The sequence below is a fragment of the Phascolarctos cinereus genome, unplaced genomic scaffold, assembly GCF_003287225.1.
Source record: "Phascolarctos cinereus isolate Bilbo 61053 unplaced genomic scaffold, phaCin_HiC Scaffold_5;HRSCAF=322, whole genome shotgun sequence".
Taxonomy (NCBI): domain Eukaryota; kingdom Metazoa; phylum Chordata; class Mammalia; order Diprotodontia; family Phascolarctidae; genus Phascolarctos; species Phascolarctos cinereus.
In genome coordinates this window covers 82,608,536-82,624,791 of record NW_027555958.1, presented here as the reverse complement: position 1 = coordinate 82,624,791, position 16,256 = coordinate 82,608,536, and the positions used below count along the sequence as shown (strand labels likewise).

At 34.4% G+C, this 16,256-nt stretch overlaps 1 protein-coding gene across 22 annotated transcripts in view; it reads left to right on the top strand.

The window, feature by feature from the left end:
• Nucleotides 1-16,256, top strand: part of AFDN (afadin, adherens junction formation factor) — a 181,860-nt gene that overhangs the window by 58,927 nt on the left and 106,677 nt on the right. For 12 of the 22 annotated variants that reach the window (XM_078155037.1, XM_020970374.2, XM_020970383.2 and 9 more), the window contains exons 2-6: nucleotides 184-379; nucleotides 4,489-4,604; nucleotides 7,762-7,925; nucleotides 8,619-8,779; nucleotides 11,261-11,418. In XM_078155037.1, coding sequence (XP_078011163.1) covers nucleotides 184-379; nucleotides 4,489-4,604; nucleotides 7,762-7,925; nucleotides 8,619-8,779; nucleotides 11,261-11,418 — 795 coding nt within the window. The remainder of the gene's footprint in view (nucleotides 1-183; nucleotides 380-4,488; nucleotides 4,605-7,761; nucleotides 7,926-8,618; nucleotides 8,780-11,260; nucleotides 11,419-16,256) is intronic. The other 10 variants (XM_078155039.1, XM_078155036.1, XM_020970382.2 and 7 more) reach the window with 3 other exon arrangements.

The following is a 16,256-nucleotide window of genomic DNA, read 5'->3' as shown; positions in this document are numbered from 1 at the left end:
TCAGAATTATCTGTGGAATAATAGATAACTGCCCCCCCATGTTATCCACTCCCCTAAAATATTTCTGATTTTTGGTGAAATATAGATTATTATGTGGAAATCCTTTACCAACATTCAAATAATGATTCTGAAGTTTTAATGTCCCCCTCTTGCCCCTCAGTAACTGAAACTTTTTATTTTTAGGATCTGGAATTCCATGGAGTAATGAGATTTTACTTTCAAGATAAGGCTGCTGGAAACTTTGCAACAAAATGCATCCGGGTCTCCAGTACTGCTACAACTCAAGATGTCATAGAAACTCTTGCAGAGAAATTTCGACCTGACATGAGAATGCTGTCATCTCCTAAATATTCACTCTATGAAGTGCATGTCAGTGGAGGTTAGTGTATCTTGACTGGGTTGTGTTTGTTAAATATTTGTCTTGGAATTGGTTGTCTTTCCTTTTGTTAAAATCAGCACCTTGGAAAATAGCCCATATATCCAGGGTAATTAATGGTATAGGTAAATATGCTGATTTCATTTTACTTTGCATGCATTTAAGCATTTATTAAGTACTATTTGGAACTGAGAGATAATAAAGAGAAATGAATGATCTCTGAAGATATTGTAGGGCAGATAAGACATGTAAACACAAATTCTCATACAGAATAAACTATGGCAGGGATGGGGAGCCTGCAGCCTCTAGGCCACAGGTTCCCCATGTCTGGTCTGTGGCAAATACATAAGGTACAAATATATTCTTAATATTCTAAGGAGAGTGAGGTTTATACTAGAGCATAGGGGCATGGGAAGCAGGAGAAAGAAGCACTGATAAGCCATGGATGCTAGATAAATCTTGAAGGTTGGGTAGAATTTCAAAATGTGGAGATTGGAAGGGTTTGAGATTGAGGACAGCTACTCTAGGGTTGGGCAATAGTGATAGCAAGATAGCAAAAATAGATGTTAGGAGTCTTATACATTTTTGATACTTGTAACATTATGGTATGTATTTCTATTAGGAGTAGAATTTTGTTTATTTCTATTAAGTCACTTTTCCAGACAAGTAGCATAGAAACTCTGCTTTAGTGTCTAGAAAGTCATATTGTGGTTAGGAACACTTAGGTTCAAATTCTGCCTGTGATACGTATTAGCCATGTGACCTTGAGCAAGGCATTTAACCTTCAAGTGTACTCAGACAGTTTTGTGAAAGACTATATGGCTCACAGGAGGTGCTGATTTGCATTGGAAGAGGGAGTTTCCTCACTGAGTTCCCTACACCATTAAAAATACAACTCTGAACAATAAGTAGCATAACCTGTCCTTACAGTGAAACCTGTCTTTGGTTTACTGATCACCTATACTAATGATATGTTACACATTTTTGGAAGTTCAGTTACAAGTAAATAATAACTCTTAGTTTGTAGTAATTAATATTTGCAACACAGTCGAACATGATAGTGACATAAGGGATAAGCTTTTGAAGTAAAATTTCAGTAGTGTCAAGCAGTATATTTTTACCTTCCAAGGTCAGACTTTAGTTAACATTATAGGTATCCCTTTTTAAAGCAACATTGTAGGGGGGAAAAGCAATAATACTATAACATATGTATTTATAAATAACTTGCTATTTCTTACCCATCTGAAATACCTAGAAGTAGTTAATAGCCTTAAATGCAGTAATGTTCTGGTTAGATGATATTGGTATTAATGACTCATTTATATAAATAAATAGAAGTATGAGAGGAAGAAATTGCTTGCTTTTAAATTGTCTTGTATACTACTTTAGATGCTCAGGAAATATTAATTGAATTTACCCAAAACCAAGAAAAGATAGTTCTTGCCAGCAAAATTTTTACCATGTGAAATAGGTCAACATCAGAAATAGTTTTATATGTTTGCTTTTATGCTAAACTTTAAAGGTTCATTGAGCCTTTCTGTTTGACTTGCAGTCAAAACCTTCTATATGTATACTCTCCCTGAAGAATTATGAATGAGATGGTCATGAAATTAAATAGGAGAATCACAGAATCTTTGAGGAGACTAGTCAAACCTATATATTGAAAGGAATGCTCTTTAAGTGTCCAAGAAGTGGTCATCTACTCTTTGCTTGAGCCCCTCTTGCAGTGGGCAATCCACTAACTCCTGAAACAGCAGCCTTTCAACCTTTTGGACAGGTCTTGTCTTTCTGTCAGGTCCAAGTCTGACTCTTCACAACTTCCATCCATTGCTCCAGTTTTTCTCCTCTGAGTCCAAATCTAATCCTGCTTCTACTTGATAGTCTTTCAGATACTTGAAAGATAATGCTCATGTTCCCTCTGAGTGTTCTCCCTGGCTAAACAGCTTCAATCCCTTCAACTGACTGTATGTGACCTAATCTTGAGGACCTTTGCTGACTACTTTTCCCTCCTTCTTGTGATATTTGTCACCTTCTTAAAAAAGTGTTTTCCTGAGCTGACCATAATCTTCTGAATAGGATCTAAACTTTAATTAGCTTCTTTTGGCTGCTTTACTATATTGTACTGACTCATATTGAGTTTGTAGTCCATTAGCCTTCATGTCATGAGAACAGGACTGAAAATCCTGATTCAAAGAGGTGAGTTGTTAAAAACATAATTAAAGCCTTGTGAGCCCATTTAGTAGTAGCATCAGCAGCAGCAATAGTAACTTACATTCATAAGGTGCTTTAAGGCATTTTACATTCATTACAGCTATTTTTCCCTCACAACAATTTTGTGATAGAACTGTCATCATCATCCTCATCATCCCCATTTTACAGATGTGGAAATTTAGGCTATAATATTTGTGACTTGTCCAAGGTCGTACAGCTAGTAAGTGTGAGGCAGGATTCAAAATAAGGTTTTCCTGATGCCTAACTCTAGCATTCTATCCATCACTGCCACCTAGTTGTCTTTAATGAGATATACCAAGGATACACTTAAAAATTTAAAGTTTCATTGATTAACAATAAATTAGGAGTTTTTGGTTATTTCGATCAGTTAGTTTATTCTGAGCTGTTGTTTCTAATTTTTTTTTTTTGGTGAGGCAGTAGGGGTTAAATGACTTGCCGCGGGTCACACAGTTAATAAGTGTCAAGTATCTGAGGTCACATTTGAACTCTGGTTCTCCTGACTCTAAAGCCGGAGCTCTATCCACAGCACCACCTATCTGTCACTTGCTGATTTCTTCTAGCTCAATATTATAAGAGTTTCATATTCAGACTTCAGTTTTAGCCGGTAAGAATTTTCCTTTAACCATCTCTCATATTTTTCAGATATATTATCATACTCCCTCCTTGTCTTATTATACCTTTGCCTCCAATTCAATTTTTTCCTAAAACTACTGATTTTGGAATATTTCAATAGGATAGTATAATTATTTACCAAATATTTTTCCATACTCTTTTGACAAAGTTCTTGAACCCAGTCTGGCTCCATGTACCTAGGGTACACGCATACCCTATGTTGAGATTCCTGGAACTGGTTCGTACATATCAAGTCAGAAAGGCTTTCACTTTGGTCACAGTTGAAAGGATCAGCTTTGCTGCTAAGAATACAGAGCCTCATCACTAGAAGGCTGGCCACCAATTACTGGATGTTTCAGTCAAAGCAGTCCTCTAAAGAGGACATCAGTAAAATTCTAACAGTATCAAAGTAATGGGCATAAATAAAACACTTTTTATTTACATTCACAATTACCATCCTAGATCTTATTACTCAGAAAATATTTTATGTTGTCTTTTCCCCTGCCCCATTCTCTTATATTATGCACAATTACCTAAGTAATATTGCTTAAGTGTATTTTCTATCCCATCACTCCCTTGTTTCAGAAGCTTGTTGTGTTTGAACAAAAGTTAATATCTCAGCTTTACTGTAAATTACTCAACTTCCTCTGTCAGTACTTTCTATTTAGATCAATACCCTTTTTCTAGCTTGTCTCAAGATTAGGGGGAAGGGAAGGGGCAATTGGGTGAATTTTCCCAGGATCACACAGTTAGTAAGCATCTGAGGCTGCATTTGAACTCAGGTCCTCCTGACTACAGGGCCAGTGCTCTAGCCACTGGGCCATCTAGTGGCCCCTTAGCCTCTTAAATTGAGGTTTGTTCATGACCATCTCTGTGCCTGTGTTCATGTTGTTTGCCTTGAAATCTCCACTTGGGCATATCTGTATCACTTCTTTTAAGACTTGGCTCATAGCTCGTTCTCTCTGGGAGGCTTTTTACTCCTAATGCTTAATTAACTTTTTGCTTCTTTATATTACATTTGTACTGCAACTCATTATCATGTATTTGCTTTCATTTTCTACTTTATCTTATTTCCTCAACTATTATGTCTTTTTCCTTTATATTTTATGTAGCCCTGAGTATAGTTGAATTTGAATATTAAATAGTTAGTTTGTAAGTACTGAAAGTAATGTTTTTATACTTTTAAAGATCAAAATAAAGGTATATCATTATCTGTTAATGTTAAATAACCATGATCTTTTTAAAAAAAATCTTTTCATGTGTTGAAGAAGAAAGAAGATTGGATATAGATGAGAAGCCTCTAGTTGTACAGCTAAATTGGAACAAAGATGATCGGGAGGGCAGATTTGTGCTCAAGAATGAAAATGATGCCATTCCTCCTAAGGTAAGAGTCCTCAATTTTACATAATAATAATTTTAAAGTCCAGAGCCAGATCTTATCCAGTTAAAATTTCCCAACTGTATATTAAGTAAAAACTCATGAAGCAAAAACATTTTCAACAAAATGATATTTGATCATTTTCTTTTTTGCAATTAAAATTTATTGCTTGGTTTCTTCTCTACTCTCTTTTACTTCTAGAAGGCATACAAAAGCAGTAGATTAAATGCTGCGTTAGAAATAAGAGGACCGTAATTAAAATCTCAACTCTCTTTTACCACCCTTCCTTCTCTCTTCAATGATCCTTATAGTATAATGATGATAAAATATTACTGTTGTATAAGGGGAAGAACACGAACATTGAAGTTGGGATATATAGACTTCTGTATGGTTGTGAACAAGTCATTTCCCTTTGTCTTTCTCCTTGTCTCAGAGATATAGAGCTAAAGTAGATGTTAGAACACTTTGGAAATCTCAAGTTGATGTATCAGAAGGAGTTGTCACACACATGCACAAACACATATATACACATAAAGCACCTTTATCAATTATTTGGACTATTCTCATTTATATTTTTATCTAAATATGACTTAGCTAGATATGTTTGTTAGAATATTTAGTTACTATGTCACAGTGAGCTCCATGCCAGTTTTTACATTTGTATTCCCAGTGCCTAGTGCTATGTCTGGGATAGAGTAGATACTTAATAAATGTTTGCCTACCACCGTGACATAAAAACAGGAAATTTCAGGTGGTACAAACTATATCTGATTTGATCATTTGACTTGTAGCTAATAGATATCAAAAGCAGCATGGTTTTATTTAAAATAAGTCTTTGGAATTTTAAATGCTGTAAATATGGAATATGGTGTCCCAAAAATCTTAGTATAGTTTTAAACTGTAATAAGTGATTAAAGCCTAAAAGCTGCGTTAAGACTTTTGGAGCACCCTGTATAGTTGATTTTTCATGAAGACTTTTGGTTAGGTCATGCCATTCTTGTGGGTAAGATGGAGAAATGTGTACTGGGCATAGTACCATTAGATGGTTTCCTACATGATTGAATTGCTGAGTCCAAAGAAGGTTGAGTTATGGGGTATACTTCAGTACCCTTAGTTGTATTTATTCTTCGAAATTAGATAATGTAACTTCATAGAATCTCAGGGTTAAAAGAGACTCCAGAAGCTGTCTAGTGCAACCTGTATTGTTGAACATATTTACCTAATGACTTGAATTGAAAACAGTTTATCAAATTTATGGATGACATAAATTTGGGAAGAATGCATAAATTTATCATCACAGAATCACAAAAAAATGTCTAGAAAGATAACTTAGGAAGTTGGCTATTCACCAGTTAAGTGAAATTTAACAGAAATAAGTGTAGAATTATACTTTGGGTTAAAATAACTTTTGTGAGTAAAGAATTGGGGGATCTAGCAATTAAAGCCTTCCAACATATTGCTCCAATCTACATTTTCAAGCTTTTTTTTATACTACTGTTCTTCATATGCTCTTTTTTTCATTCATTTTAAAATATTAGCACTTACATACTGTTGGCCTTCCTGCTCACCTCTACCCATTTTTATGCGTTGTCACCTAGCTATGGTGACTCCTAACCTCCCAATCCATCTCTATCTGTTAAATAAAAATCCTTTTCTTTCAGCCTTAGCTCTCCTTCCATGAGGAATTTCCCTGGTATACAGGGGATCCATCTCTCCCATATGTCTTATGCTTCTGTCTTCTGTTTTTCTCATGCTTCCAGGAATTGTAAACTGTCAGGGATGGGGGCTGCCATTTTTCATCTTCACATCTCCAATGTACTTATTAAAACACCTGAGGGATGTTTGTTGAAAATGACCTGGCTTGATAACATGAAATAGCATATGAAAAAGACCACAGTTCATTTGATCCCAAGCTCACTATGAGCCAACCACATGACATAAAACAGTAAATGAGATGCTTTGGACCTTGCCCAGAGCAGTGCTACCACTACCAGGATGGTAGCATACTCAAAAACTATCTTTTGAAGAAAGATTAAAGGCACTTGAAATAGCCTGCTAAAGAGAATATTTAGGGAGATATGACAGTATCTTTAAATAACTAAAGAAGTGCCATGTCAAGGAGGGATTAGACTTAACATTATGTGTCTCCAGAGGAGAGACTGATAATAATTGTTGACATTTTTATTTTTCTTTATGTAGAATGTTAACCATGTTTTCTCTGCATTATCTCATTTGGTTCTCCTAATAAGCTTTTGTTATAGGCAAAGTAGGTATTTTTATTCCTATTTCATAGTTTGGGAACCTTGAGACTCAGAGAAACATTGACTTATTCACAGCTCCAACACTATTCCAGCGAGTAGTAATAATGGTTAACATTATTCTGGGACCTTCTTGTTGAAGAAGTATTTGACCCAGCACAAGCCAGGGAGAGGAGGCAGTGCAGGTATCATCCCAGTTTTACAGATAAAAAAAGTTACATTGACTGAAGTTAAATGACTTGCTCAAGTAGCAAACTCTTCTTGTTCATATGGCCAGTAGAGCTGGTATTTGTACCTAGGTTTTCTCTTTTAAGAACAGTACCCCTTCATCATTATTAGAACTATACTAAAATTGGCTTCTAGGTCTCCCAAGCTTAAGTCCAGTCATGTTTCCACTATACCTTGCTACTTCCTTAAAGATAACCAGTAGGCAAGAGTTATGTGCAGGTTGATTTTGCAGATTGTTGAGAGATGGAATTGGATGTTTTTTCTGTATTCTGTGTTATAATGAACTTTTCTACAGTAAAACAAAACAACCCAACAAATAGAGCCATTAGAAATGGCTGCCTTGGGTAATAATATGTTCCTGTCTTTGAAGGTAATCAAATTCAAAGACTATGTTGGGTTGTTTTTGTTAGGGAATCTTTGCATTTCCTGCCTTTTAAATTGAAATGATCAAAATCTTTATTACTTTGTCTATAAGTGTACGTGATCTATTACAATTTTTAATTTAGATGTAACCAAAAAATATTTTAGATGTTTCCATTTTCAAAATCACTTCATATGTTCCCCCTTTGTCTGTTGACTTTCTCATGTGGAAATACAGTTTCAAAGTATAACTTAACCGATTTTGGTTTCCAGAATTTATTATAGTCAGAGTTTTTACAATCTTTTTTTTTCCCCAGAAGGCTCAGAGTAATGGGCCTGAGAAACAAGAAAAAGAAGGTGTGATCCAGAACTTTAAAAGAACTCTTTCAAAGAAAGAAAAAAAGGAAAAAAAGAAGCGGGAAAAAGAGGCATTGCGACAGGTGTCTGATAAAGATGATAGGCCTTTGTATGGAGATGACATGTAAGTTCATTGTTGAGACAACCCAAATACTTTGCTTTTACGAACCAAAAGATTTCCACCTAAGTAATCCATGATAATGACCAAACACAGATATATATGATTAAAAGGGAAGTAAAAATATAACAGTAGCTACTTACGAAATAATTGTTGATTGATATAGCATTACAAATGAGTTATTTTAACCATAGATTCTAAAATAGCAAACACTCCATAGCCACAAAAGTTCCTGTTGTCAAGAATATTCTCTTCACATGCCCCTTCATCTGTGTACTATTTCATTTTTATTTCACCTGTGTGAAATGAGGAAGTGTAACTTCTGCGTCCTTTAACAGTCATTCCTCATATATGCTCTAATACCTTTACTCATCCAATCAGACCAACATGACTGGAGGAAAATTAAAGAGGAAATAAGATTGGTTGCTGTTCAGTCATAGTCAGAAGTTGACTTTTAGAAACCTAATCTGTTTTTCATACTTGTTTAGAGATTACTAATTCCTTTTCTACATGCATGTCTGTTTTCAGTTTGGAATTAGTCTTTTTTAGTGATTATAAGTAAAAACACAGGTAATTAACAATCTGTACTTTAAGGTATATTAACTTTTAAAGGATTGTTATCTCCTTATTGACATACAAACCAGTTGGAAAACAAAACAGTTCAAACTGTCAGTGGTGATATGTTTCTTTTCTGACAAGTGAGAATTCTCGACTGGCAGCTGAGGTGTATAAAGATATGCCTGAAACCAGTTTTACACGCACAATATCAAATCCTGAAGTAGTCATGAAACGACGGAGACAGCAGAAACTAGAAAAGAGAATGCAAGAGTTCCGAAGCTCAGATGGCAGGCCTGATTCAGGTAATGTTAGCCTAACTTAAGATTCCCACTTAGGGACTGCATAATAACCTACAGTATCAATATTTGTTCATTTTAGGATATATGGTATTTATAGGTTAATTATGATTTAAACCAACATCAGGGTCATAAGTCATGTTGGGGTTGCAGGCACCCCCTGAGTCAATTTTCCCTGTAACTGAGATTGATGGCAAATTAATCACTCAAGCAGTGTGTGTTCAGAGAAGAGGTTTTTTCTCTCTCCTCCAAAGCATAGTTATGAAAGGGCAACTGCTGCATGCCAAAAAGTGAATAAGTGTAAACATTTTTTAAGCATTGAAACCATTGGTTTGGAGAACATTGAGTGCTTGGGGGAGCAGGTTGGTCAGCAAGGAATGTATCAGGAAAGAGCCCTGTTCAATACAGAAATTATTCTGAACTATAGTGGGAAGAAAACATTAATTACTTCCATTTTCTCCCAAAGGAGAAATGGACTATCCATATTTCAGGAACTATATAGCAAGATAGTTATAAAAATAGGGACATTGAGTATAAGAACTCCCCTCAAAATGTGGCATAGCAAAATTGATATTACAGTGTAGTATACTTTTGATGGCTTTTCATCAGGGAAATAAAATAAAAAGAATGTAGTTGGATTGTGATGTGAACCCCTTGTCCTGAAAGCATATGTCTGGGCAGGTCCTGCCAAACTAGATACAACCTTTGAGCATTAGTTTGCTAATGGACCCAGTAATTTAAGGTCTAACTTTGCCAGATTCAGAGGTTCATCCTCGGCTGGCCAATAAGTGATAAAATTTGGGGTTATAATTCATAAAGTCCTGTCTGCTAGATCATCTGTGTACTTATGTGTATGAATGGTGGGAATGACATAGTATTGTAATCTATTGGTAGAAAGAATACTTTTGCTGATAAAAAACCTTGGATCTCTTGAAGTTACAGAACTAAGCTAATGACAAAGTTTTATTTGCTGAGAAAATCTTTTAGATAACTGAGGCCTTACCTCACCTCACCTCCACCTTCTGCCTTGCTCACAAGGTGCACGTACATTTATCTTCCATCTCCCCCCAATTCCATAATGCTTAAGAATCCAGTTTATGGGATATTGTATTACTGATGCCAGCCTTCTTAATTGAAAAACATCTAACGAGCACCATCTAGTGGCAGAATTGATGTTTAGAGGGACCAAATAATCATAAAGCTAGAACACCTCTTAGATGTCATCTAGTCTAGTTCTTTCATTTTATAAAAGGAAACTGAGGGCAAGTGATTTTTTTTCTCAGAGTCACACTAATCAATCATAGCGCCATAGTCTTCTGCTTGCTGATCCAGGACAATCATAGTTTCTTCAGTCTTAGCAGTATAGGTCTTGACTTCACAAGGATGTTACCTGGAAAAATGTGTTAATTCACGTGATAATCAGTAAGTTCCATTTTGAAATCCTGCTGTAGGTATTCCAATTGTTTATTTTAGTTTTAGTTTTATAATAATGCTGTTTCTAGCTCTTGGATTTCTTTTCCATATTGATTTGTTTTTTGCTGTGTTGGACTGGTTAGGTGCTTTTTCAGGGTTTTGGTTAAAGAGAAAAAGGAGTAGGATAAAAGCACATGTGGTAGGTAATTACTATTTGAGGACAAAAAAAGGAAGCCCTAAATAATTCAGTACTTTCTGTGCAGTCACCTCAATATGATTAGTTGAAATCAACCTTATGAACAAAAACGTATTGGTTTAGAACCAATCTTAAATTTACACCGTGTTGTACAATGCATAGGTAACTTAACTTTAGTACATGTAAAATGTAGAGGGCCATTTATCTTCTCTTTCCCTTACGGCGGCTCGGAGGTGTATAAATACTATTTTTGTAGTGACACATAATCAGATAAAACTGGGAAATTTGAATAGACAAGAAGCAAATATGTTAATAAGTAGAACTGATGATTAAAATAAATATACATAAGCCTAGTTTGAGTACCAAATACCAAAGAAAAATAAATAGGATGCCAGCTGAAGCTTTACTTTGAATTGATTTTGATTTATCCTGATACAAAATGTATATTTTATAAAATTTAAAGTTACTGTAGTTACATATCAAGACATTTCAAAATAAAGCAAACATTAAAGCAGCTATCATAATTCTGTAAAGTAAAAATATGATTAGTTGAAAAGAAAAACAGAAGTTGTTGTTAAGCATTCAGCATTCTTCCTAGTCATAAAACATTTGCTGATAATAAAACAGTAATTCTTTTCATTATGTAAGTTGTTATATTTAGAATAAAATTGCTCAGAAAATGTAGCATTCAAAAACTGAGCAGTATCTGTCCTGTGGTACCTTTAGTAATATGCTTTGGCAAAAATCATTATGATACATCTCACTGCAAAGGTTTGCTGAAGTTTTTCGGGTATTGCCATTGCAAAAATTTGTAAACCCTTGGAGTGATGGTTTATGGATTTTTTTTTTGTTTTTTCACTTAAAAATTTTTTTTGCAGGTGGAACACTGAGGATATATGCAGATAGTTTAAAACCAAACATCCCATACAAGACAATCTTGCTGTCAACCACGGATACTGCAGATTTCGCTGTGGTTGAAGCTTTAGAGAAATACGGTCTGGAAAAAGAAAATCCCAAGGATTACTGTGTTGCCCGTGTAAGTAACCACATTCTGTCAGCATCACTGGTACCAAAAAAAAATGGTGCAACCTTGCATTTAAACTGGAAGATTTTTTTTTTTAAAGTTGCTTTAAACAATTTGACATGCATTTCTGGATAATTGGAGTTCGATAGACTAGAAATGTTTATGCATGCTATTAAAGGATTGCTTTCTCTCATGATTTTTATTATCGGAATTAAAATATCTAGAGATTTTATTTTGCTTATTGAGATGGATTAGTGGCTTCCAAATATCTAAAGTTTGTTGATGCCCAGTTTACCTGAGTGTCATACCTTATTCTTAATTTCTAGGAGTGTATCTCTAATCCTCTTAATTGAAGAATCTTGCCAGAGGTTTGTACAGCATATTCAGTACTATATTGCTGATGGATGACGTACAACTTTTCCATGCTGAGTGTAAAAATCTCTATTAATAATCATCAATCACAGTAACAGTTGACTTCTCCATTTTCTTGGAATATCACAAGTATGCAAAGCATTTTCCAAATGTCATATTCTTTGTTCCAGTGTTACTGTCCTAGAATTTGAAGAGAAAAGGCATTGATAAAATAAGAAAATTGAGTAAAAGTAAAAAAAAAACGCTATTAGTGGGAGGATTTTTGTTTATTTGATTGTGCTGTTTGAATTTTGAAGAATGTGTCTTATCAATAGAAAGTGGGGTATCTTTTGGGAAGACTTAAATGATTGACCTTTACTTAGCCAGTTAATTGGCTTTTTAATTAACTGACTTTTTAATTTTGCACCAAGGAAGGCCTTCACAATGTTACATAATTATAATAAAGTCCTCATGCCTATCCCTGAAATGCAAATTAAAAGACCAGCACCCTTAAATCAGTGTTTAACTTTTGCTGCTGCTGGTGGTTTTATGATCATTTTCTAGTTTTCATTTTGTACAGTGATATTTTTATATCCATCTTTAAAAATGTGACAGTTCACCAAAGTCTTAAGTATCTACTGTGTGCTGCGTGCTCTACTAATGTTTTTAAAAAGTTTGCTAAGACAGTAATCATTTTTACTATGATCCCTTAATTGCCTTCAGTTGTTAAATTTGAGATTTGTTGCATATATGCACAGTAAACCACTTCAAATATAATTGGTGTTTCAGTGAGTTTGTTTAATTTTGAAATGGTTCTTTAATTATGCTAAATTACCCAACATATGCAGCTAAAATTATAAGAAAGGGATTTTTTAATTCTGACTTAAACTTTCATAAGATTATCTGTGAAGGTTTATTTACTTTACATCTGCTACTAGTTCCTGTGTGTCTAAACCCAAGCAATCTATAAAACAATGACCTTTTCACTTGATGGAGAAATGATTAAATTGGCACTAACTTTTTGGGGCAAAGACTATTAGGTATAAAGGTTGGAGAGGTAGGGTTTCTGATGTTGTGGGTAACTTGTACAATGTCTTCACAAAATGGCAATCTATGTTAAGGAGGTGGCCCTGGGAACACTTGAGAAGAGAAGAGAAAAAAAGGAATGTGGGCATTGGGTCTTGATTCTGTGAAGGATATATCCATGTAATATGGGAGAATGTTGATTCCTAAGGGCAGAAAACTAGCTAAAAAGTAATACCTAAGTACTTTAGTAGTAAATGATATTAACAACTGGCATGTATGTAGTGTTAAAATTTGCATGGTGCTACAAAAATGATGACTAACTTTGTTTTGGAGATTGATGATGGAAGCAGCCAGGATTTATTCCTAGAAGCATAGCTAAAGCAAGAAAACCATCTATTGGATTTTATGGGTGATGCTATTAAAGACACATGCTTTTAGAATTGGAAGGGGCCTCAGTCACCATTTAATCCAAAATATACTTGAAAAAGAATCCCCATTAAAATATTTTCATGGGTAACATTTTGTACCTCTTGTTCTAAGTTGTTAATTCTCTTTCCATATCTTTCTTCCATAGATCTCCTTTCTTTTGTAATTTTTTTTTAAAAACTCACTGCTTTCTTTTTTTAAAAATTGTGGTTTAGCGGTTTTTAAAACTCTTGTTCATGCTTCTAGGCGTTCTGATTAGATTTGTGTATGAGCTGTGGTGTTTTTTTTTTTTTTCCTTAGAAACTTCCATGTGTTTTTAAGATATTCTCTTATTCTGGGCATATGTCTTGAGTTTCCCTGTTGTCTTATAGCTCTTTATGGTCAGATTCATTTTGTTTGCTCATTCTTCCAGCTCATTTGTTGACTTGGCACTTTCTGTATGTTAGGGCTGGCACCTTAGTACTTCTGGGGGTAAGTTATGGGCTGAGATTTTGTCCTCCCGTACCCTTCTCCTGATCTCTGCAAGTTTCTGACCCAAGTCTGGGGCTGAGCAAGATTTGTTGGCTTGTCCCTGTTAAGAAGTTTGCTGCTGGACTTAGCGGCTACTATTAGCCCACTGCAAGGCCTTGCAGGTTCAGAGCAACAAAATTGTAGGGTACTCTTTGATCTGGTATGCCTACCCTGGTTCTGCCTTTACAGGCATTATTCCTAGGCTGGGGGCTAGAACTGAATCATATTCTTTGACCACTTATCTATTGGGAATTGCTTTGGGTCATACACATAAACAGACATAGACACAGTCACAGACATGTTCAATTCCAAACTTTTATCAGAGAGAAATCCTCCCTCTCCCTCCCCATTCAACCACTTCCTGTATACCAGGAGCATTAATTCTATCTGTGCTGAGACTTTTCTGTTTCATGTAATCAAGTTCCTATTTTATCTTTTTTAATTTGCTCTATCCCTTGTTTGTCTAAGAATGTGTCTCCTACCTATAGCTAAGAATGATGCATATATAAATATATATGATCCACTCTTCCCTCTTCCCCAATTTTAATATAAAGGCCACATATCTATCTATTGTGAAATACACTGTAAAGTGTTAGTCAAAGCCTAATTTTCTACCAAATTGCTTTCTAGTTTTCCCAGCAGGTTTTATCAAATAGGGAGGGAGTTAAGTAATTTATATTTTCTGGTTTATCTAAGATTAGTTATTGAGTTCCATTATTTCTGTTTGTTTAGTGTGTTCCATTGAAACTTCAGGTTGTTTTGGTTTGCATTTCCCTTATTATTTGTGATCTGGAGCATTCTTTTGTGTGGCTATTAATAGTTTGCAGTTCTTCTGAGAACTGTATGTTCATATCCTTTGACCACTTATCTGTTTGGTGTTATCTGTCTATATAAAATATTTTCATATCTCTTGGATATCTTGGATACGACTTGTCAGAAAAATTTGATGCAAAAGTAGTTTCTCTTTTGACTGTTTCTCTTACTAGGTGCGATCTATAGATGTGTTAATTTTGGATGTATAGTAAAGTTTCAATTTCAAGGAATCAGTTATCAATATTATCCTTTGTAATTGCTTGGGTAGATACATCTACATGTGGCTGAGAAGGATATGATCTCTTATAATTTTTTGTTTAATAATATGGTCTTTAAGATTAAGGTCATATATTTAGACTATTTTTTGGAGTATGGTGTAAAATGTTGGTATCAGTGTAATTTCTGCCAGACAGCTTTCCAGTTTCCCAGTTTTTATTAAATAGGTAATTCTTTCCTAGGCAATTTATGTTTTCCATTTTATAAAACACTAGGTTACTGAGTTCAGTTGTTTTTCATTCTCCTTTGTCTACTCTTCTGCTCTCTTCCATTAAGGTCTACCTCTGTTTTTATCCAGTTTTTAACCAATATGAAATGGGTTTTGATGACTGCTATTTTATATTATAGTTTGAAATCTGGAAGGTCTATTACCTCCCTCATCCTTACCTCTTTTCATTATTTTCCATTTCCCTATTTCCCATGATACTCTAGGTCTTTTATTTTTCAGAATGAATTTTGTTAGTATCGGATAATTTGTTATAGCATTAAACCTGTAACTTAATTTTGATAATAGTGCAATTTTTATTATGTTATCATGGTTCATTTGTGAATACTGACTATTCCTCTAGCTATTTAAGTTCTTGAATCTATGTAAATAATTTGTGTCCTTTGGTAAACCATTCCCAATGATTTTATGCATTTTGTAGTTATTTGGAATGGAATTTCCTTTTTTAAAAATTGTTTCTTGGCTTTTGTCATAATTTTTACTAGTATATTTTATGATATTTTTAATTTTTAAAAAAATAACAGAGCAATAAAATATAGAACAACAGAATGATTTTTGAGGTTTTATTTTGTAAGCTTGCAATATTGCTATGGCTATTTTATCTCAATTCAGCATCTCTGCAGATTCTCTAGGATTTTTTAAAGTCATGTTATCAACAAATAGGGATAGCCTTAAGTTTCTTTCTCTTAGTACTGTTTTTGGCATTTTCAAAACTATATCAATTGATAGTGAGGAAAATGGGCATCCTTTTTTTATTCATGTATTAATTGGGAAAGGTTCCAGTATATCCCCGCTATACACAATACTTGATTTTGGTTGAATTTAAGTACTTTATGTGATCTTTTAAAAAGTCCCTGTATACCTGTAACATAAATGAGTGTTGAATTTTTTTTGGAAGCTTTTCTGCATCAATTGAGATACCATGTGATTTTTAAAAAAGTTTTACTATTACTATTAATTTTGTTGGCTTTTTTATTGATGTTGAACCATCCTTGCATTCTTGGTATAAAACTAACTTGGTTGTAATGAATGATTTCTTGATGAATTGCTGTAGTCTTCTTGATAGGATTTAAAAAATATATTTTAAATGTCTGATAGGTAATTGGTGGAGCTTACAAGAAATGAGTAGAGCTGAGCATAAAATGTCTTTAAGTGATGTAAATACATAATTGAGCACATGGGAGTTGTTGAGGTTCCCTGAAACTTTAGTGAGAGAAGGCCT